Source organism: Perissodus microlepis, chromosome 22, assembly GCF_051167445.1.
Source record: "Perissodus microlepis isolate ML-2025 ecotype Zambia chromosome 22, ASM5116744v1, whole genome shotgun sequence".
Taxonomy (NCBI): Eukaryota; Metazoa; Chordata; class Actinopteri; order Cichliformes; family Cichlidae; genus Perissodus; species Perissodus microlepis.
The window spans coordinates 11,607,926-11,632,233 of record NC_140481.1 but is presented as its reverse complement, the minus strand read 5'-3'; the positions used below and the strand labels follow the sequence as shown (position 1 = coordinate 11,632,233).

The window sequence follows — 24,308 nt, the reverse complement described above, 5'->3', positions numbered from 1 at the left end:
AGCAGGGATTTTACGTTCTGGGGCACATGCAGCCCACTTTGATCTTAACAAGGCCGAACCAGACCAGTGAAAGTACACGATAAATGAGTGGGATTACAGAAAAAGTGATGATAATTCATAGCAGACTGTCCTATATTTATCTGATATGGCATATGTTTTCATTCATTTGCAGAAAACGTACTTTTTAAAATTGTGAAGTCAAACAAAAAAAACCAAAAACAGTCCAGAAGGCTTTAGATCCGTAAAACTAAATTTATTCTCACCAGAGAAGGTGATGTTGAATCCCTCATACGAAACGGAAAAGTCAGACAGGAAGCGGATCTGTGCTGTGTAGTTTCCAAACAGCCCTGCGCTGAGAGGCGGAGGCAAGGTGGAGCCCGTCAGCCTCCAAAGTGGCTGAGAGAAGCTGCTGTTCTCTGTCACCAATAAATGATCGTGAGGGCTCTCAAGGTGGAAGGTGTGGAAAGTGAACTGGACACCTGAATACGAGGAGATGAAAGAGCCATTGTTGAAATGTTTTGTTTTTTTTAATCTTTACATAACTTATATATGCATAATAATAAACATCACATACATAATAATCATGAAGGTGGAAAAAAAACATTGAAAACACAATATTTTCTATATCATAATACATACAGTACAAATTCCCTATCCTTTTCCAAACACATCTGCACCTGTGCAGATAAAGCATCTGCAAATAAGGCTCAGTCAGTTTGATATGAGTGCTCGACCAAAGGCTGGAGAATCATCCCATGGCGCCGTAGCCTTAGGCCAGCCTCTCAGCAGCCCGGCCTTATAAAGACAGCTTGTTCGGCAAAATAAAAAGGCCACTCAGTAGAGGGAAATGACATTGTAACAGAAATTGAATTTGACTGCCGCATGTGTCGACACAGAATTTCTCTGCTAACCTTTGCCGTGGGAGGTCTCGATTATCCACGTGCAGTTCAGGTTATGCGGGTAAAAGTCTGGGAAGCCGGGAGACAAGATGGTGCCGGCGTTGCCCTGGATGTAACCTCCACACAATGCTGGTGACGCGGGACGAATGGAAACAGTGGAAGATGGATGAAGGAGAGAGGTGAGCGCAGAAGCAAAATCAGAGAGGACACGAAGACAGAAATAACGTTCCCCACAAATAAATAAATAAATGCTAAAACCGTCTGTGCAATTCCAATGTGGATGAATGCATTTTCCAAGAGGTGCCCTTCAAGATGGCACACAAAAAGACTGAGTGGATGTTAACAATATCATTACAGAGAGGACGGTAGAATCAATACTGTCCTTAAATATAAAAGCATTTACAGACGAGGAAAAAGGGAAACATCAAAGGGTATGTTCACTGCCGCACATATAAAACATTTCTGATGAAATGAAGCAGAAACTTTTAAAGTCTAAAACAAGAGTCCTTGAAAGAAATGTTATCATCTCATATGGATTTTATAATAACTCAGGAATATATAGCTATTTAAATGTGATGCAATATGAAGCAAAGTGCTTAAAATGATTTCTCATGTTTCATCTCTAACAACACACAACAATGACTTAAGCTTTAATCCCATTTATGTGTGGGCAGGGGGACCATTCATTTCTAGGTCAATATTATGGAACGTACCATCACAGCTAGGCAGGGGGCGACTCCACTGAAAATTGGGTTCACATTCTAATGGCTCAGAGTCACTAAGCGTGTACCCTGCGTCGCAACTAAATGTCACCAAAGCTCCGACGTAGAAGTCGTTCCCGTGTCGCTGCCCGTTGACGGGGATGCCAGGATCCACGCAGTGATCTGATTGTAGCTGCAGGGCTGCAGAGTGAAGAGAAAATAAAGGATAAATGAGATTTGATCAGAGGCAGACACAAAAGGCTCAGAATTCACCTGCAAGTGTAATTATCATAACGGGTTACGAGGAGGTCAACAAATGTTAAAGGGCAGTTTACTTTTATCAAACGATTCTTATAAATAATTCAAACTAATATCATTTTTCCACAGAAATGAACCAATAAGAAGTTTTCAAAGTACTTTTCCGCTCCACCTCGCGTGGTGAAGTTGTGCTTATAGTGAATTATTGAAGCTTTGCAAAGATTTAGCCACAGAGAAAGTGGAAAAGGTTGCCAGTATATGCTGCAAAGGTGGGAACGAGGCTAGGAAGAAATGTGTAAGTGTGAAACCATGGCAGTGTAAATACAGTCTCGAGCTTGGCAATATGTCAGGGCAGAAATATATGAACGAAAAACCCATTTTCTTTCTGATTATACGTATTCTAATAACAGTGTCATCATGGTGAATTTACATTTACATCTACGGCCAAAACTGAATAGCTTTCACACGTGCAGTACAGAAAATAGGTTACCCAATCTACAGTCGGGGAAACAATTATTTGATCCCATGGTGAATCTGAAAGTTTCCCTACTTCCAAAGAAACAAACAGTCTCTAATTCTTATGATAGTTTCATTTTAATGGAGAGAGACAGAATATCAACACTGCATAAAGGTTATTTAAATTGATTTGCATGTCATTGAGTGAAATACGTATTCGATCAAAAAACATGACTTAATACTTGGCGAAGAAACCTTTGTTGGCGAACAGTCAGTAAGACTGTAGTTCCTGTAGTTGGTCAACAGGTGGATTTTGGTCCACTCCTGTTTACAGAAACTAAATCTTTTAGGTTTTGTGGCTGCTGCTTAGAAACTCATAGTTTCAACTCCTTCCACAGATTTTCTATAGGACTGAGGTCTGAAGACTGGCTAGGCCACTCCATGGACTTAATGTGCTTCATCTTTAACGACTCTTTTTTTCCTTGGAGATGGTTTGGGGTCAGTGTCATGCTGGAAGGTCAATCCATGACCCATCTTCAGTGTTCTGGCTCAAGGAAGGAGGTTCTTGTCGATGATTCGGCCTTGTTCTTTGGTTCCACAATTAGTAGAAAAACAGCCCTCAAGCAAAATGTTTCCATCTTCATGCTTGACTGTGGGGATGGTGTTACTTGGGACATACTCAGGATTTCTCTTCCTCCAATCACAGCAGGTGATTGGAGCTCAGTTTTGGCACTTTCTCCCTAGCCTTCTCTGAATCATTGTTCACGGGCAAACTTAAGATGGGCATGTGCATGAGGCTTCTTGAACAGGGGGACCTTGGTAGTGCTGCAAGACTTTAGTCCATCACAGTGTAGCGTGAGATCAATGGTGTTCTTGGTGATTCTGGTCCCAGGTGTAATCAGATCATTAGCAAGCTCCTCCTGTGTAGTTTTATTCTGATCCACCACCCTTCTCATGATCATCCACACCCCATGAGGAAAGTATGGCACCAGCAGTCACTTTCTCACCAAGCTTCTTGCTAATGGCCTTTGGCAGGACTACAGTTTCGTCCCTGATGTCCTTTGACAGCTCCTTGGTCTTGGTTGTAGGGGATCAAATTCATATTTCGCTCAATGACATACAAATCAATTTATAATGTTTATGTATGTATTTATGTGTTTTCCTGGATTTTGGTTGATATTCTGTCTCTCTTCATTAAATTAGAGACTGCTCATTTATTAATAAGTGAGCAAACAAATAATTATTCCCCCACTGTATATGCAACAGATGTATTTCTTTTAGCGTCTGTGGTGCATAAGTGAACAAACTGCTTCCTGTGTCACTGTGTTCAAACGTGGTAGGCCCTTACTTTCATAACGTATACGGAAGCCAATGTCAGAGTGGCTCTTGTCAGTGGTGAATAGGAGATACAGGAAGTTGGAGGTGCTGATCAGGAACTGGGGAACTTGTGTGCCCTGGTAACTACCAATTAGTGGTGAAGAGGGAAAACGTCCATCTCGCACCTCGAGGACATCATAGTTAACCTCGGTGCGAAACCTGAAAACACAAAGCAAAGCTTTTTTTTGACTGCACCTCACAAGATCCGAGACAATAATGTATGACTTCAGTAAATGATTGTTGAAATTAATGAAATGGGAAAATAAAGAACTAAACAATCATAGTATTTGTAATATGCTAAAAATGTATATGTGAACTAGTCTGTCTTACATGAGTATCTCAATTCAAACCTCATCATCTTCATTATTAAGTCAGATCTACAATAAATGCAAAGCTCGGTTACAAATCAGACAAAGTGGAGCCTGCCCTGGAGCTCCACACCATCACACAACAGTGACATATCCACTGGGACTTCTGTCCATTTATTTGAAATTAAGCAGCACGAAAGCAGAATATCAAACGAACAGACGGGAGTCTAGAGGTAAGATCTGCACTAGTAGATTGTATCAAAAATAAGGTTTCTCATATTCCGTAAATATATTTGCCTTCTGCTAAATTATCAGGGAAAAGAGATCAAAAGTGGACAAAGAGCTCATTTTCACTTCATGTTTTAATCTGTGCTTGACTAGCTGGATAAAACTTGATGAAATGAACAATCTGTAAAGTAAATGAATCAATATGGTCCTAACCAAAAACAGGCAATGTAGAGAATCCCATCTAAAAATGTATTTTTGACATTTAGCCAGTCAGTGTAATAACAGTGGTAACTGTAAAAAAGCGAGTGATGCTGCTTTTGGAGAATCCTGAGACATTTGGCTTTGGTGGGTGTATACAGTATTTCAATAGCATGTATGTGTGTTTCTGTCTTTGTTGCCTGAGCCACTTCATCTTCAAAGCATGAATAAATTGCTTAGTTTCAGAACCGTGTCATCTAAATGAAGCGGTTTGTGATATTTTATTGATGTTACATAAAAATTAAAGAGCAACAAACATTTACGCGCTATTCATTTTGCATGGCCCGCTGTCGTGGAAGCGCTCAGGATGATCCGGGTTAGCGAGGATGAGCCTCAGTGAAACACTGATGTAGCGTTTGATCCTACAACTGTCTCTCTCTCAAACATCAGGACAAATTACATCCACTCCCATTTCCACAGTCCCTCTTGACAGACCATCTCAACTTATATAGCCCTTTGTATTGTGCGTGTTTGCGTACTTAGGGCTCAGGATATCAAATGAAAGCATCAAACCCCTCTGAAGGACTTTAGTAAATAAAGCAGTATTATCCTGGTTGGTGGATGTGTTGAAGTGCATTAGATCTACTGCATTACTCCGATAAAGGAAAGGCATTGGGAGAGGTTAAAGTGAGACATAACAATATAAGAACACAGTGATACAGTGAGAAGGTAAAAGCAATAAAAATCCAAGCCTGTTATGAGAAAACAGAAAGTGCTGGCACCAGAGCAGTTGCTATGTGGGTGACTCACTTGTCGAAGATGATCTTGATGGGGTAGCCTGGAGGAGCCTCAATGATCCATTCACAGTTAAGGGCCTCCTTGTATAGTTCTGGCCAGCCAGGGGAGAGGATGATTCCACTGGGAGCCTTCAGATCCCCTCCACACGGGGCTAACACAGAGAGATGAAATGGAGGTAGAGAAAGAACAGATTAAAAAATAAAAAATGAATGGACGTCTATCCTGGATGATGTATGCCATTGCCCACAGATGTTCCCATGCATCAGCTGGGGCTCATCCCATTTCTTTTTGCTGCCAAGGTTTATCTTATGGAAGCTGGTGACAGCGCGCTTCAAGGTTAACCGCTTCTCCCGGAACATGCGTGTCAGTGTTTGTGTGTCTGTGTGCACATGAGCATTTATTCCGCATTTGTGTGCCACCTACGCAAGGAGTCAGGGTTTTAAACATATCATCGAGCCCTTCTCCCATCAAAAAGACAAAATGGGACGTCTTTGATCGCTAGCACAAAAGACACTTGAGTGCGCCGACCCCTCTCCTGCACCCTAATCTCTGTTACAGCTCACTTTGCCGCATCTCCTTTTAACTGCCTATCCTTAACCAGAACACACGGGCACAGTGGACGGCTTCGTTACTGTGCCAGCTCCTCGCTCCCTTTGAAGTGGAATGATTTAATCAGCCAACTCAGCATACTGAAGGACATCTATAAAACGCATTACGCTACAAACGCAGGGGTATGATAGATGGAGGAACACAAAATTGCTGTGGCACACGGGGGTGGGGTGGTGGGGGGTTGTGACATGTTTTAATAGTGGTGCCTCCTTTGCGTATCACGGACAGAGAACCTGATTAAGTCCCTTGGAGCTCCAGCCATGGTGACTGCACTTAAAGCGGCTAGTTAATGGCGAGTATTATCTAAACTAAACTACTTCTTGGGGATAGTTCATTGAGTATTGAGTCAGGCAGAGATGATTGTTCAGCTCTCTCTATATAAGCAAATTATGGCCGCTGCATCACAAACTGGAAAGAACAAAGCCTCCGGGTCATCACCAGCTTCAATTTGAGCTCAGCTGTCACTGACATAAAGTTACTGAAAATGGAGTAATTAACTATATCTCCTTTAACTATTTGAGAAAAATCTAATTCAGGTGGAATTATTACTATTATTAGTATTATTTTATAACATTTTTGCATACTTAGCTAGCTATACCATCAAAACTACTACTCGCAATTCAAAGTTTGCTAACGTTTGTATACAAGAGGTGACAAAAACGTATTTTTTTGGCGGTATTTGAGGCAAATAGCTGGCTGGGTAGTACCATTGGGACATAAGAACTGCAGAAGCATTCAGAGGGACTGGGACATCAAACCTCCAAAGTCCAAACTGGTACAGATATTTCTTTTAATCTCTCTTTTTTTTCTCCTTAGTTTGTTTTTGCAAGGCGTATTCTGAACTTAGTTTTGAACTTTTTTTGTGTGTGTGTTAGAATTTTTTATTATTCTAACCAAATAGTCTTTTACCTTCGGGACATCCTGTGAACCTTGAATATTTTGCATATAGAGGGTCATACATTTTACTGAAGTGCTTTTTAGAAGGACAAAAAGTAACTAGTAGAGTGAACACCAAGGTATATAATAGTATAGTATATAATAAATAAAGAATGTGGATTTTTCCTGATATATACAATTTACTAGTCTGCTGTACAGAGAAATGTAATGAATAAATAAAATATAAACACTAAGGTTCTAGCTCTTTGTTACATGCAATTTGTTTCAATATGAAATGTAGATCATAGATCGTCTCTGACTTCCCTGCTCCCCTTGGGTCAACCTTCCCTTATTACTGGTAACATTTTATGTACTTGTTCTTTCCCTAATATGGTTAAAAGGATATTTAAGAGCGATTGGAGCATGTAATCTAAACCTTTGAAGTCCCTGCAGCTGTACGTATGTTTGTCCAGGAAGGGGTTTTCATTTGTTCTGCTCCATATTTTTCTTCAGGCATCTTTTAGCAAAAGGATTCATTTTCCTCCAATAATCTCTTCAACTGCTTAGGTGTCAGCCACAAATGGTAAGCCAGGGGTGTCAAGCATAAGGTCTGGGGGCCAGAATCCCCTTCAGAAGGATATATTCTCCCATTTAGCTGTGTTATACCTCCAGGACAGTCTGGGTAATGAGCTATCAGAAGTTTTTTTTTCTTCTAACGGTACACATGAGCCCTCTTACACACCTTCACAGCGAGGAACAGCGTTGTCCCACACCACATTGCCGTCCTTGAGAATGCAGGAGATGGTAAGGGAGCCATGGGTCTTAACAAAGCCGTCCTCGCAAAGGAATGAGATGGAACTGCCCAGCTGAAGGCTCTCTCCAAAGCGTTTCCCATTAACCGGCACGCCCGGGTCTGGGCACTCGTTGTGGCGGAATGCTTGTGGAAGTGCAGAGAAGAGATGGGGGTTAGTGAGGAGTACAGAGTCAGCTTTTAGAAGACTTTAAAAAAAAAACACCACTATTACAGACTACTTAATACATTAGCTATAAACAGGAAAAATGCTTTCCCTGTTGCTTAAAGTCTTTGCTTGATAATGAAATGGAAAAAGAGATTGTCTATAATTCTGCTGATATTAATCCACATCACATGCTACACGTCCTGTGTAAAGACTCCAAAATAACTGCTCGAGTTTCAAGACAAAACTTTTTTTGTCATTGTGCCGTCAGCACTTAGCCACTCCAGCATGTAACAAGCGGGAATTTGTTTCACTTAGTCACACTGAGTCACCCTGCTGCAGTCATTCTACAGGGTGGGAAACCACACCGTATGCAGATCATCAGTGCCAGATGACACTGCTGAAGTAATCGTGAGGTAAACAAACAAGGGTAATTGCTTTCATGCAGCCTCACAACTTTATCAATCAGGCCTCTCGATGAAATTTCAAGTAGAAAGAGCACAAAGAAACACAGTCATACAAGAAGAGTCATAACCCTGAAACACGGCCTGTAAACAAATACATCACCTCGGCTGCTATCTCTCTCACTTACTCTCGCTCTTGTAAACACATGCAGGTATTTGACGCGTGTAGGTGTTGATGAATCCCTGTTCTGTAGCCACTGGACCCAAACCAAGTGCCAGCTACACCTCATCCATCACAAATATCTTATTCATTAACGCGCTAGAAATTGCCTAAATACAGTTTGGCATGTCCTTAATTAACATGAATGATGAAAGTTGTGTGCTCAGCCCCACAACCTCCTCAAAAACCGTCCTGCAGTTAGATGACACTGTTCTCAGGAACAAACCGTCATCTTCAATTAACTGCTCGTGGCATTCGTTCGGCACGGTTATTTATTTATTCATCTAGCATGCTAATTAATGCATTAGCCGCCATGTGTTGTCCACATTGTGGCTTTCCAGATGCACCTGGGCTTGGTTGATGTCGCGTCTGCAAATGAGCTCGTGCAAAGGGGGTGGGGGGGGAAGCATTCTGGCCTTGCTGAGCTGATATAGATTAACATCAAAGAGATATTTTAGTGAGAGCCGAGGTTAAGTTGAAACAGGATGAGCAATCTTCACAGTATACTGTAAACAGACATCACTGTGCACTGGATTTAATGAACATATAAATAAACAGTAAGAGATCTCTGTCATGGAGGGGATTTGATTTAAATATCCTAATACAAACCCAGCTGCAGCTGCAGCTATCCTTTCAGGGCTTTGTTAAGTGTTAGAACAAAACTTGCATGCCAATGCTGATTCATACTATAAGACATATATGTAAGACTATGGCTCAAATTGACTAAATGTGGCAAATTAGCGTCTGAGTGCAGTGCCTACATACTGTACTCGTACTGTAGGTGTGGTTAGTTTTATGAGTGATTTACAAAAGTTGTGCTGCTCACTAAAAACAAGGGCAGTTGGTTTATTTCAATATCATGCGCAAAAAAACAAGATGTGCTTTTTTTTTTTTGCAGTGTTAAGTATCGGTGTATTTATGTTTATATCAGCTTGCATGCTTGATTTCATGAATCTCTCACCATATTTTACAACTTGCGAAAGGAATTCTCAGAAATACGACTGCAACAGGGTCAGCAGCAAAAACCTCTGAGCTCCCACCTCCTACACGCAATCCTGTCTCTGCATTCCCTTCGTAAATACCAACAGCACTTTTTTTTAACGCCAAAACCCAGGTTGTGCTGGCACACTGAGTTAGCAAATCTGGCCTTAACCATAGTAGATATTTGCTGTATATTTTAATATTTAATCATGTTGACTGTATTGTTTGGTTTCTAACTACACTATATTGATTCTGTTCATTTTTTCATCATTTTTTTTTGGGGGGGGGGGTTGGCTGGCACCTATTTTTTAGTTGGAGATTAAGTATCTGAATTTCAGGAGCGGGACCACGCCTCCAAACACGCTCCCTCCAGTTCTCATCTATATAGGTTCCCCCAGTCCTACAAGCTGTTAGTTCTCGTGTACATGCTCCACCCTTGCTCCCCTTTTCAGTTCTTTAACTTCTTCACTTCTATTTAATACATGAGAATCTGCCAGGCCTGGGAGCCGCCGCCAGTCCCCTTCGAGGCGTTCCCCGAACTGCAGCTCAATTCATGTCCAAGCCATTCACCTTTACCTACTAAAACACCGTCAAACATAAATGAGGACGTGGGTGCAGCTAGTGAATCTTTTATTAGGTTTTAGTTAATAATCTCATAATCTTGATTTGCATGATAAATATTAACTAAGTACATTTTAAAACTACTATGAGTGTGCTCTCAATTAAAGACGGGAGAAAAAATATAGATTTTTTCTAGCAAAAAGCACCTTAACTACCCGACCCTTTGCGGCTCAGTGAGGGTTAGACACTCCCTACCGAGTTATGGTGTAATGTAGAAGAATTTCAATACCAGGCTCATAACACAATAGTGTGCATGCAATGAATCCTGCTTCCAAACACTCAGAACAAAGTATAACCATAAAAACGGTTTACCAGAACTGCAGCCAGTGTGCTTCTAGAATTTCCTCAGAGGTCAGCAGCTACCCAGAACAGAATATAATGAGCACAGGTGCAAATGCATCTGTCAGGTAAAGATGCTACATCTTCGCTTGGGTTTTATTTAGATGTCAAGTTTCTATTTAGACAATAAAGTGAGGGTTTGTCATTTTTCTTTGAGTGTCTAAGTAATGTTTAGCCAGTTTATGCAGTCTATGGGAGACAAGCACAGAGATACTGTGGATGATTCATGAGCCCTATTGTATGTGTGCGCGAACACAGACACACACACACACATACTGAAAACATGCACAAACAATTGAGAATACAAAACATCCAACAGTCAATGTGGGCTTTTGTGATAAGCTTTAAAGACTTCACTTTATCTCCTTTGAGGTACTTACTTGTAAATGTGATGTTAAAGCCTCTGTCTGTGTAGGTGTGGTCAGTCAGGAACTCCAAACGGGCTACATGCGCACTGGTTGTTATGGGAGGAGGCAGGACATCACCAGAGAAGGTCCCCAGGATAGGAGATTCAGCCTGACAAAGACATAACGATTTTCTGCTGAGACCAAAGCTATACTCAGCTTAAAACCATTAAAAAAACCAAAACAAGAGCAGACGGATCCTACAGTGAGGTAGACAGATAAAGCGATAAAGTCCAGTGATACTGGAAGAAAGGCTGTTTAACTTGTACGCATAATTACAAAGGCTGCTTTTCCTGCTGACAAGCACCATGACTGATAGACAGGTCAGCAAAGAGCCTTTCAAAGTAAGCGAGGACATCCGCTTATGCGCTACCTTTCCCCCATCCTTGATGGAGAGGAAGTCAAACTGCTTCTCCATGCTGAGGTCGTTGAAGGCCAAATTGATTCTGCTCTCAGGGTTGGTGATGATGAGCCACACACAGTGCATATTGTTTCCGTACTCCTGAGGGTAGTTGGGAGATAGCAGCACCCCCGATGGAGTGGTAAAGTTGAAGAAACAGGAAACTATAGGAGAGATAGAGAGATAGAGACAAAGACAGCGGGTGAGAGGAAGAAATACAGATAAGCAACATAAAAATGAGAATTGTTCAGGAGACTGAAAACAAGAGGCAAATTCCATTTCCTTTGCTGACAACAAGCCACTATGACTTGATTCATTTTACTGAATCTGTACCACCTCAAGACACACGTGCCGTAGACATATTTCAAAAGAAGGAGACAACTCCAATAACCACCACTGTGCTGACAACAACCTCGGGCGACGTGCAACCTAATACATGTTACATTTTAGAATAACTGCACTTTTGCTGTGTTCACCTTCCTGTCACCACTATTCAAGCAATTTAAGGTGTCGACCGTGTGAAAACACTACAGACTACATTAGTATTTAAGTCTGGATAGGAACAAAGTGAGACTTGAACGATGATTCAGGCACTCATGTTCACTTTCTCTTATCAGTAATTGCTTATGCGTGCCTTACTGGTCAGATCCTGTGACCCTTTTCCACAAGACAACAAGACTGCCTAGACCACCAGCAGTTAATTGAAAGCCATGGTTGACATTTTTTGTCAGTGCAAACAGCTGTTGCATTGCTAAATTCTTCAGTTTGTCACTCTTCTGGTGACTACATGCACAGGAGATAAGGCGAGCAATATGTTGAGCAATTGCTTCTGAAAATTATCCAGATGAGCGTGCACGTATTCTTAGGCTCATCAAAGGGTTACAGATAATCAAAGGCATAAGACAAGGCAAATTAAGAATGTTTGCTTTACTAAGGTGTCCTAGCTGGATACATTATACTTTTAGCTGACAGTAGGACCTAACAAAAATCAACAAATCTCATTTAAGCATGAAAAGGAGGATAAAATAAGATGCTTGGTAAAAATAAACGTACTGGCGACTCTCTCACTATGAAAACACACAATTGAACAGTTGTACGTTAGAAAAGCATGCAATCACATTTACAGCGTCAACTTCAACGGCAAAAGCAAGCCGGCTGCATTGTTTCAACATGACTATAATATTTTGTTAAACGTTAGCTAAATAACCCATTTTTTTCATAGTATTTGCAGCCAAAATGACTTTTGGGCCAGGAAGCTTTCTGTCATTCAGCTCTGTGATGTTTATCTGCACACTGCAGCTTTTTGTCCATTCTATTGTCTCATCAATAATACAACAGTGGGTATTATCTGCATGGTCAGCTCTCTTCCCTCTTCTCCTCACCCTCTAATTCTCTCACTTTGTGTTTGTCTTTCATGGTGTTAATTAGCTAATAATCCCTCCTATTGTTTCAAAATCCACAGCCTCTGCAAGGCAAACTGTAAGGATAATCTGACAATTTATTATGCAGCCCTCCCTGTACTCGTCCGTGCGAGCAGTGTTTGATTCATGCACGTGTGCGCAAGGTGTACGTCGAATCGGAGCGGAGTCGTCCAGTAACTTACAAACGCAGCTGGGTTTCTTAGCTGACCACTGGTTGTTCTTCTGACAGGTGATGTTCTTCTTCCCCACCAGCTCGAAGGCAGGCAGACACTCGAAGTACAGTCTGTCCCCGTGACGGAAACCTGTCCCCTCCCGCTTGCCGTAAGCTGGAATTCCAGGATCTCCACAACTGCCTTGCTCAATCTCTGCGCAGGTGGACGTAAATACATAAGACAGAACAATTCAGCAAGCAACAGACTTGTGCAAATTTCTGTGTCATGCAGAGAAAGATGAATTTGTGGTGTACACAGTACAACTACAGAGAGAGAGAGGGAGAAAAAGCCTGCTCTGAGATGGTTTTGCATTTCTGTTCTGTCCCCTCCTGTTGGGGTTTGTAATGTTTGATAGTTTTACTATTGATCCATGCGAGTTTTCTGCCACATCTGTTCACCTAATCATTGTCCTCAGTATATATGCCCCTGTTTCTGTCGGTCACCTGCCACATTGTGCTCTTAAAAAGTAAATGTCTGACTATTTATTTAAGTTTATATTAATGTAGTTAGTAGACCCTAGCTTGTTCTTCCTGGGTATGGACTTGAAGTCTGCTAATGTACTTGTCTGCATAGTTTGCGTTTGCTGACTGAGCTCTGTGTACGACAACTACTCGGATGAAAGATTTGGATTTTACTTTGTCGCCCTCTGGAATCTGAATCTGGATCCTCTTCCTCATGAAACTACAGCAGATATGATTATAGCTCCCATTGGTTTGTTCCATCCATCAATTTTCTTCCGTTTATCCAATTCTGGGTTGCACGGGGGCTTAAGTCTATCCTCATCTCCCATAGGGCAAGAGTTGGGGTACACCATGGACAGGCTGCCAAGGCTGTCACAGGGCTGACACAGAGAAACAGACATACATTCACACACATTCACACCTAAGACTATTTTAGAATCACTAATCAATAATTTAGAATCATTTGCTGAAAGAGGAAGTTTGTAAAAATGGTGATTTGGAGTCAAAATAATGGAAAATACAATGAAATACAATACAATGCTGCTTAAGCACCAACCCTCCGATGAACCATTGCAACAGCACATTCCCTGCCCCCTTTTCCTTGCAGCGGAGTAGCAAAATACATTTTTAACTCACGGGAAACACTGAAGGGCACATCACATGGAGAATAAGAGCTGCTCCACATTATCTGCATCAAGCATTTATGCAAAAGTGTCATTATGGGAAATGCACTTGTTTACCACCCACAAGATCAATATGGATTTAATCTCTGCAAATTCAGAATGCTGATAAGTCCGGGCTTTGTTTCAGATAACGCAGTTTGTGCATAAACCTTCACTGACTTTGACGTTTACCTTTGTTGACGCTGACATGAATGAACTCCCTGTCTCTTTATGCACTGTTTTCCACTTTGGTCTCTTTACTGTGTCTTTATTTTCCTAAATTATTACCTTCTAATCGTGCAAATCTCCCAAGTGCTTCTCCCTCCCCCCACTGTCCCATGGAAAATGTACTCCTCGACTTACTGTGTGACAAACTACCTCGTTCGTGTTGGGAGCTGATGTGAGTACTTCACGACTCGTGCGCAAAACACACCCGCGCCTCTGTGACCACTCTTCTTCCTTAAAACCAAACACGCCAATTTCATTATTGCAAGATTTATGCAGCCTCCTTCGTTCACTAACTCTTTTTTTTTCTACTTTTCTCAGGTCTTAGATTGCAGATGGGAATGCTGAGGCATCCTATTGAGGCATCTGGATGGGGGAACACAGAGCGCGAATAAGCTCATCCATCCAGGAAATGATGGCAGGGCCTAATACGATTTTAAATCGCACCGGGGGTGATGCCGGGTATAAATCCATACTCAGCCCTAACGATGATCATCATTTAGAACACATATTTAGAGCTCACTGCTGTTTGGATGTATGGCTGTCCTGAGGCAGCCTCATTCACAAGACAACTCATTGATCTTACGTGGAAGTCACCTTTAAAAGGGGTGGTGGAGGGATGCTGAAAGCAAGTTTTGAGGTGAATCCGAGAGAGAATGAGAGAGAATGGAGGAGAAAATGAACCGAGGGAATGACAGAAACCAGATCTGAAAGAGCAATCCAGCTGTTACGCAAACACAAGAATATCTACATATTAATGCACATGCGTGCAAACACAAACAAGATCATGCAATCACTTGTTCGTCCCTACACCCATAGGCCTCTCTGCCTCATGGGTCCCTCCAATTACAACTTTAGGAAAAATTGGCTTAATATATAAGAATCCTTTGAAGTGTGTGTGTGAGTGTGTGTGTGTGTGTGACTGTCTCTCTTGTTTAAAACATATTTATAAAAGTGTGTGTTGCACATATGAAAGCATCTTGTACACAACATACACAGGTTGGTAAGTGAACGAAACAGCTGCTGATTCTCATGAATAGGGGAAGAGATGTAAGGGCGTATTTGTCGTCCTTCCCTGACATTCCAGAATAATCCGGGCACGTTAATGGGACTCAGACTCAAATTACTGTCAACAGCTACACTGCAATCTCCTAAGGCCTGGGATGACAAAAGGACTTTATTAGTCAAGTTTATTGGTATAACCCAGTACTGCACACAATGTCTCAGTGGGCTCTAAAGGCTCTCAGTTCCACTACTGAATCAACAGTATTTAAAGTATTTACAAAATTGCAGTCGCATTTAAAAGTACATGAAGATAATGGTAACCTTGCAATGAGGCGAAAATTCAAAATTCTGTCAACAGATGCTTTCTCAACCGCTGCTTTGCTAACAGATGATTATATGTGATGTTTAATCATAAACTGTTAGTGCCCTGCACAATGAATGGGCTGGAGTACTCAAAATACAAATGACACGATGCTTTGCCCTCAGTGTTAGCCACTGTCCCATTGGTGCGTTCGTTTGCATCTGGATAACAATAAGTTAAAGCGTTTCATATCACATACCCTCAGTTGTCAGTATAAAGCACGACAGTGGTTGGGTTTTAGGCTCATTTGCATTAATACTGATTTTCTTTGCAAGCGCTGCATTTTCAGAACAGACAGAGCCCACTGCAGAGTGTGAGCAACCCACAACGTATGGGTAAGGTGGGAGTGTGGGTTCTGGTATGACTGTGTTTGCAATTACACTTGATGATCAGGCTTAAAATACAAGTAATTGAGAATGCAAATTAGATTTTGGGTGCTCCAATCTGGGAGGTGAAGTGGTTCAAAGCGTTTCTTCCCCTTCATTAAGTAGAACTCATTGTTTTAATTACACTTTGGTTCGGCATGCTGCTCCACTTTTGCTGTTATTTTTACTGATGAAAAATAAGCATCTGTGGGCAAGGGAGAAGACTTGCTGTGCTTCTGAGAGGCAAACAGCACACTTATCTAGAAGAAAAACCTTGGCAAACACCCCGTACTCACATGCTTTCACACTGGAAAACAGAACGCACACATACTCATTCACAAACCCACACTTGTATCTGATCTTCAAACATGCGTGCAAAAACACACATTGATCTATTGTTAAAGCTCACACATACAGACACATAATTACACAGAGATAGACACACTGATATTAGACAGTAGGATGAATGTAGCTAGATGACCCACTGACTGTTTATGACCAGTTTAGTGAACGCAAATATGAGGTCTTGAAACAGGGTTGTTTTTTTGTATTGCACACAGTACACAGAGATCAGAGGGTCTAAAATGTCATACCTTGTTATGATTTGAATACATTTCATTATAAAAAATAATATATTATACAACTATATCAAAGTGGCTCCATTTTAATAGCATTCTTCTAGTAGCATTATCGTTACTTAGCCTATCTCTCCTATGCTCCACTATGTGCGACACGGAGCTGAAGGGAAGCAGACGTGACATGTAGCTGGGAAATAGAGAGCAAAGGAGAGAAGCAAAACAGCAGTAACGACTCAAACTGAATTAAATTGAAAAGAGGACACAAACATCACCCATAAATTACTCAAATACTTGTTTGCTTATGTTTGGTTAATGTTTCTTTTTAATTCTTTGTTTAGTTGTTTTGCTGCCTGAGAGCTCCAGACTCTACTGCCAAGAGCCAAGAACAGAGGCTCTGAGATCGCACACAAAAAGGGAGACTTAATTTTCTCCTATAGTTCCAATTACTCTTCTTTTCCTTTTTTTTGTTTGTTTGTTTGGGGTTTTTTTGGTAGATATCATCCACATATTAGTTGTGTTCGTGATATGACAGTATTGTGGTTGGCACCATTGCCTCACAGCAAAGAAAGTCCTGTGGTTGAATCCACGGCAGGCTGGGGCCTTTCTATGTGGAGCTTGTATGGTCTGTCTGCAAACTCTGGCGTCCTCCCACAGTCCAAGGACATGCATGTTGGGTTAATTGGTGATTCTAAATTGGCCGTATGTGTGAATGTGAGTGTAAATGGTTGTCTGTCTCTCTGTGTCAGATTGGCGACCTGCCCAGGGTGTACGCAACCTCTCGCCCTATGACAGCTGGGACAGTCTCCAGCCCAACTGCAACCCTGAATTGGACAAGTGGAAGAAAATGGATGAAATCGATGTCATATTACTGTTTAAAGTCTCATATGAGACAGATGCATAAACTCCAATGATTATGTCTTTGAAGCTAAACTTGGGATGATACATACTGGGAAGACCAGCAGCCAACTGAAGAAAAATGTGTTCTGTTTGAACATATGATAGTTAGTCTTGAGCGGTGAGTCACAACACACAAGCGTAACTGATCAAAAAAGAAATCCACTCCTATTTCAAACTGTAAAAGGAGAAAGTCGAGATTTAAAGTCTAACTATAAAGACTGCTTTTGCTTTTTAACATCAGTGTACCACCGCACCACGATGACTCACTGCACAACCACTAAAAAATACTTTCCCATTAACATGACTCCCCTTTGATGCTACTCCTAAGATGATTTAACCTCCTAGGACCTGGCGTCCACATATGTGGACATCACTTTTCGATGTCTAGACCGAAATACTTAATTTTTCTCTACAAGGGCCTGATATCCACTTACGAGGACATTATACTGCCACTGTTCTATCGAAATTTAAAACAAATGTCCTCATATGTAGATCTCATTTTTGTCAGAAACAAAAATCAAGTAAAAAAAATAAAATCTGGTAATTCTTTGTTTTTACATTCATCAGGTCCCAATCAACGCAAATAGCAAAGAAAAATTTAAATGCATGCCATGAAAGAGTTCGGGTCTTAGGAGGTTAAAGAAGTTAAACAATCCGTTGTAAAATGCAGTTAACGAGCCAGAACCAAAATATATACAGCAACCTTACCTTCATAGGACACCTTGAAGCCCAACGAGCCACTGGTATCATCCGTTTTGAAGTTGAGCCACATCTGATGACTGGTGCTCACGACAAGGTCTGGAGTAGTCGAACCAGACAGACTATAAAACAAGAAAAGCCAACATACACCTTATAAAAAGCCATTTCTTTCTGTTGAATATTCTATATCTTTGTGCAATTTTTTAATCAGCAGTAGAAGTGCTTTAGCTGTGGACTTGTCATCACCTAGAAAATACAGAGAGACCTTGTTTTTGCTAAATCATTACACAAATTAAGAACTTTACAAATTTTGTAAGGAATTTTAAGCTAAGAAATGTTTTTATCCTATCCCAACACTTACATTCAAAATAGCAGGAGACAACAAAGTGTAAAATGAATGCAAGATCAGTCAATGCCACAGAAGTAATTTAATCTCATTTGAATAGTAATTCCACCCAACTCTAATTAGGAAGGGTATAGCTGCAGAGTAAGTGATTAAGGGTTCTAATTTTAGTGACAGAACATGTAGGATGGTGGGATTGCTACTAGTATCTGGATAGATTTTTGTTCTCTTTTACAGCCTTTTGGTAATGTGCTGAATGTCTGTGAACTCCTAAGCACTTGTGAGAGAAAGTATAAAATGCTGCGCGTCTAATGTAGCACTAAAAAGCTTGTCAAAAATAATAGACAAGGCTATTATATAATTTCCACCCAGACAAGTTATATCAGTATGCTAATAATTTCCCTGTAAGCTAATCACTGTCTAGAATACTGTCCTTGTTGATGACCTACTTTATGTAGTTGAGTTTTTTTTGTGTGTTTTTTGTTATCGTCACCACCCTTTTAATTGTCACTGTTAGATCCAAAACAAGGACATTATTTCCCTTATGGGAAAAACTCTTGTCGCATATTCACTCCAATAGTTTCTTTCCATTGCTAAACTGTCAGAGCACAGTGTCTTGAAATGAAAAGAGTGGATTTGATTGGTTGTGACTAACTGCCTATAAAGCACATTTATGACTGTGCTGCACTAAGGTTACATGCCTCTGACCATAAAGTTACAAAAAAATATTAAATAATTCCCTACACCCTGCACGCGCTCGGCTGCACCACTGATTCTCAAAAAATATAGTCCTGAGTTTAACAGTGCTGATAGCTGCAGTATATTCTCCAGTACTAAATTGTTCTAGTTTGTTTGTGTGCAGGAGCGCAAAGACTCAATTACTCTCTCTACTTTTAAAGCATAAAGAAGTCCATGAAGGGGGGAGGAGAGGGAGGAAAATCTTTAATTGAAGAGATTAAGCCATATTCAGTGTGTGTCCTGTGTGAGTTGTTGGTGTTTGAGCAAGTAGACAAAAAAATGTGAATGTGAGGATGATCTCACATCAGCAACCCCTTCCTTTGCATACTTCTCCCTCATTTATCTCCAACCTCCCCCTCCTGGTTTCCACCCCAGCTCGGCAGCCTTGCATAAAAATTGATCTATAAAAACTTTATTAAGGTGGTAAATTTCGGCACAATTAATAACAACATCCTGTGAATTGTTATGGAGCATCTGCTAGCGCAAACTCCATTAGGGGGCATCAATATGCAGTTTTGCAATGCTGCGCCACATGGCTGTGATCTTGTTTTTAACAGTGAAAAGAGAGATGATTGACAATGTGGTGCGACATCTATTTTTCATGCCCTGCTGCATCAGGTGGTGATGAAATAAAAGAGAAACCGTAGGAAAAAAAAGGGCTGGAGGGGAACAGGAAGACAGACGGGTGCTGTCGGGCGCGGGGGAGGAAGAAAAGGCGAGTGTCCCGCAAAGGTGAGGAGGAAAGAGAGCACGAAGGCAGAATATGATTACCGGGAACATGACTTGCAAAAGTGAAACTGACGGGTAGCTAAAAGAAGTTAGAGAACAGAGGGTAGATTAAAGGCAGGAGAAAACGAGGTCAAATGAGTCACTCACACGTGGAAGATGGTCTTCTGGTCTCCCACTACCTCGCCGTCTCCAACCGTCAGCGTGTCGTAGCCTCGCTCCAGGTCAAAATCTTCAAATGTCAGCTTGATCACCTAGACAACGGAGGGGACATCAACGAGACAAATGAGGGAAGCAGATGCTTAAATACTCCCTGAACCAAATGCAGAGGAGAGATCTCTTCCCATCTGTGACTCTCTTTTCCTCTGTTCATCAATCCATCATACATCTTTTTTTTTTATATCTGTCCATCAAACTCCCAGCTGTATACACTGTAGTAGTTTTTTTATTTAATTTTTTTTGTTATTAGAATTGTTTTCTCCTTTAAATCTCATACTGTGTGACCTAACAGCTCGGTATTGGTATTTTGCTTCCATGCTTCTGTAAGTGTTTACTGCGTCTGCTGATTATGAACTGTTTCTCGCTAATCAAATATCTGATTGCCTGCCAGATGGTCTGCACGACCTTCACTCTTGCCGATCATGCTAGCAGCTTTCAGTTGCCTTCGTGGGCTATTACACGTGCCTCTCTATGCATACATATATATATGGATATATGTAATCCAATAGGATCATTAAGGCAACAAAAAGACTTTGTTGCAATCTAGTGTATAAATCGTTTCTATAAAACATAAATCATGATTTCTTTTGAGTGCAATTTTAGGTCTGCGCTGCAGCTGAAGGATAAATCAAGATAAAAACAAGGAAACAATAATTGCGTCCTAGCCGAGGCAAGCGAAGGGGTCAGCTCTAAACATACAAACAAAAATGGTTTAATTATAAAAGTGCAGAATATTAATAACAAGGCCAAAAAATAGAGCGACAGAGGAGGCTAAATAAAAATAAAAAAGCCAAACAAGGAAAAGTCTTTGCCTCCTAGTTTAAATTGGCTGCCACTGATTTCCGCCAAATTCTTAATGTTTTCAGAGGGCTGAGAGAGAGCAGGGCCTAATGAAAAAGCTTATATAAATGCAAATTGCATTCTGTCCTATGTTAAACCTAGTTCCTAATGAAAATTGCCAAGGTGGAGAGGAAAGATTGATGGTGTGTAGGCAAAATAGGTCAGATCGCTCGATAAATAGAGTTTCATACCACAAACTCATCTCCCATCTGCCAACCAACAGGTGAGGTACAGAGGGAGTGAAGATAAAAAAATCGAGAGGGAGAGAGAGAGAGCACAGCAGCCATATTGTGAAAGAGTTGTAAAAAAAGAAAAATCATCCATACTGAACAGCTGACGTAAAACCATGTCTCCGAAACTGTGTAAAATGTAAATATTAAATGAAATAAACACTCCTACAACTTCCAAAGTAGTTGGGAAAAGACAACAAAATGGAAAAAATATTCAATCAGTTCCATGACAGCCTATAGAAAATGGCTGGATTTACCACTAAGAAGAGTTTCTGATGCAATTGTTTTGAGGATTTTATCATTTGCACTACTTCATATCATGCAAAGATTTGGAGAATTCAGAGAAATCTCTATACGCTTGAAAGAAAGCTAAAAAACCAATATTGTATTGCCGTGATCTTCAGGCCCCGCAGGCAGCACTGCTCTGAAAGGAGGCGCGACTCTTTGAAAATCACTGCATGGGCTCAGATACACTTCTGAACACCATTGTCAGTGAACACAGTTTGTTTCTGCATCCATGAAAGCAAAGTATAACTCCAGCAGGCAAAGATAAAACATTTAGAAAATCATGACCGTTGTGTCCTCTATACGGGGGGATGGGGTGGGGGAGGTGTCTGGCTCATCCTACACAGCCCCAGGATTTGTGATGCGAGGGTATGGGGGTGCATTACTGCACACGGCATACCCTCACATAATTTAAACATCTGTTCATATACCATTTATTCTGAATGATATATACACGATTTGGCGCAACATATGCTGCCCACAGATGATCTCTTGCAATGAAAGCCTTGCTTGTTTCCTCAAGACAATGCCAAACTGCATTCTTCAAAGCAACAGCATGGCTCTGCAGTAAAAGAGTCACGGTTCTAAACTAGCCTGCCATTTTGTGCCAAATGTTCCAATAAAAACATTTAGTTAAAAAAATCCTATCATAAATGAAATCCTATTGTAAGCAAGACTGGGGACAACATTTAGTTTTCTGTTCTGCAGCTGCTGGTCTAGAATATTTAACAGTATTACATAATATATTAGCTATTGTAAATACTTGAATAATCCGTAGGCACATATACCTGTCACTGTATCCAACAAGGTTGAACTAAGCATTATATATAGAGGGCACAGTTAGTTCATCTGTGGACTGGAAGAAAACCTTGCAGCAGCTCCGTTGCCTGTATTTCTGCTTCTGTCAAGTCAGCTGTAAATCCCTTGTAAGTCTGCTGCTGTGACTTAAGTAAAGAAACCCCAGCTCTGAATGTCTGCCCGAACACTGATTATTTATTAAACTATTACATACACCCTGCTCCTGGTAAATACTGCAGCATCCTTGCGGGTCATTTTTCCACCACAAACCAGACACACACAGTTACATGCATAGGTTTTAGGCAGTAATGACAACATGAGAGTGCTTTTAAAAATAATATATATTTAAACGAGTTCATTAACATTATAAGTAGCATATTAATAAGAGAAAAATCTAATTTCTGTGGAGATCATTTGCTTTAAAAGAAAAAAAACATGACCTGTATTCAGTCGATTTTTCAAAGCACATTGTTGTTTTACGTTGTCTCAGAGCTTTGTCGGGTCCAGAGGATAGCTCTGTGTAACTTGGTGTAAGTCTGGGAAGTTGGGGCCACTTTTTGGCTTTTTCTGGCATAAATGGATAAACACATGAAGACTGCCAGCTTCAAACAGCTGCATTTAGTATCTTTGGGAAACTATGAAGCAGCACCACTTGACAAAAACCCAAATTACTTATCATGTCATGAGGCTGGTAGGTCTAGCAGAGCTTTGTCACGGCTCGCCCACCCCCCTTCAGACTGAGGCTGTTCTGCCTCAGTCTGCTGGCTGACCTAACATTTCTGGCTGGGCAGGAATAGAAGCCCATTACGTCTCTAAACAGAAAGAGCAGTCTCTCTCCATCTTCATCTGAACCAGTCACAGAGCAAGAGGCAGCCTAAAGTACTGGTGTCTGTTCCAGCAGGCTGCCTCCTGGGTATACCCAAGGGTGTCAATGTTTGTTTGTGTTTGTATACATGCAAGCAAAGGGTGGACTTTTGTGGGGGCATATTAGATCTGACTCCCCGTCCACCCTTGCCTCTCACCTTACATAGCCTCTCTTCTATCCGGCGCAGTGGAATAAGAGAACGGATTTGTAAAACCATTTTGTTTGAGTTCAGAGAAGGATATTTGGCAGGATAGCAGCTGGTTGGCCTTGAACACAACTCCAAAGTCAATGGTCTGAACAGAATGGCTGTGACACTTTCATGATATCCTCCAAGCATGCTCTCAAAACCTCTCCATTACTCTCCTGTCCATTTTACTCACTCCTTCTCTCCCTCACCACAGGTGTTTCTAACAACTCGCTTTGTCTTTTGCTGGCTCGCTTCCAGTGCTCTTTCCCCACCTTTCATTTTCCTTATCGCTCACATTTTTCAATAAGAAAGCTCCTGTCACATGGTGTGTTGAACAGCCCCTAAAGTGTCCTGTAGCAATTATCAAAAGCATAAAATGAGTCATCTGTGTCAGAGAAGCGCTTCCTCTGGAGCTCCTCCCTAAAAAGGTGCAAACTCATCAGGCAGCTGGCAGCTAAAGATACCACTTACAGCACCGCTGGAAATCTGTGCTTACAGCGGCAAAGCAAAATTAACACCCCGCATTGTTGCTTCAGTTCCGTGTTTAATGACATTTACCGTAATTGTCGGGGTATAAGCCGCTACTTTTTGCACAAGCTTTGAACCCTGCGGCTTTTAGTCAGGTGCGGCTTTTCTATGGATTGTCCATGATTTTTGTGATATCGTAAGAGGATTTGTTTTGTTTGTTCTGCTGTTGTACGGCACTACGTTGCCTGGCGGAAGGGCATGTGATCAGACACACAGTATCGGGGGTTCAAGAGTGGTATGTTGGTCACATGTCCGTCCGCCAGGCAACGTAGTGCCGTACAAGTAGTGTGAAAAACAAACTTCAAAGTAGCGCTACGCGTTCAGCGGGAGGCGTGGATGACGAGCGGCGATAAACTTGCGAAAAGCAAGTTATGCTCAACTCCACCAGTGGATTCTGACAGCGTGGAAAAGTGTGAAAACATCCACGATCACCAACGGATTTCGAAGGGCTGGACTGCTGCATGATGGAGAGGAGGACACCGCCACGGCCCTTCAGAGGGTGTTGGACTCCAACACTGACAACGAGGATTTCTTTGGTTTTGAAAGTGACAACAAAGGAGAGAAGCTGAGAGTGGATGACGTAGCCATCCTGAGCCTGTTCGTTTCCGACACTGGAGAAGAGGACTTTGG

General features: G+C 41.3%; 1 protein-coding gene across 2 annotated transcripts in view; it reads right to left on the bottom strand.

Moving 5' to 3' along the window:
• csmd2 (CUB and Sushi multiple domains 2) overlaps positions 1-24,308 on the bottom strand; it is a 270,938-nt gene that overhangs the window by 105,663 nt on the left and 140,967 nt on the right. For both annotated transcript variants that reach the window (XM_084918556.1, XM_084918557.1), the window contains 11 exons: positions 19,877-19,980; positions 17,929-18,041; positions 12,637-12,819; positions 11,007-11,197; positions 10,610-10,745; positions 7,451-7,645; positions 5,236-5,374; positions 3,663-3,850; positions 1,613-1,801; positions 912-1,028; positions 264-479 (listed from right to left, as the gene is read on the bottom strand). In XM_084918556.1, coding sequence (XP_084774682.1) covers positions 264-479; positions 912-1,028; positions 1,613-1,801; positions 3,663-3,850; positions 5,236-5,374; positions 7,451-7,645; positions 10,610-10,745; positions 11,007-11,197; positions 12,637-12,819; positions 17,929-18,041; positions 19,877-19,980 — 1,771 coding nt within the window. The remainder of the gene's footprint in view (positions 1-263; positions 480-911; positions 1,029-1,612; positions 1,802-3,662; positions 3,851-5,235; positions 5,375-7,450; positions 7,646-10,609; positions 10,746-11,006; positions 11,198-12,636; positions 12,820-17,928; positions 18,042-19,876; positions 19,981-24,308) is intronic.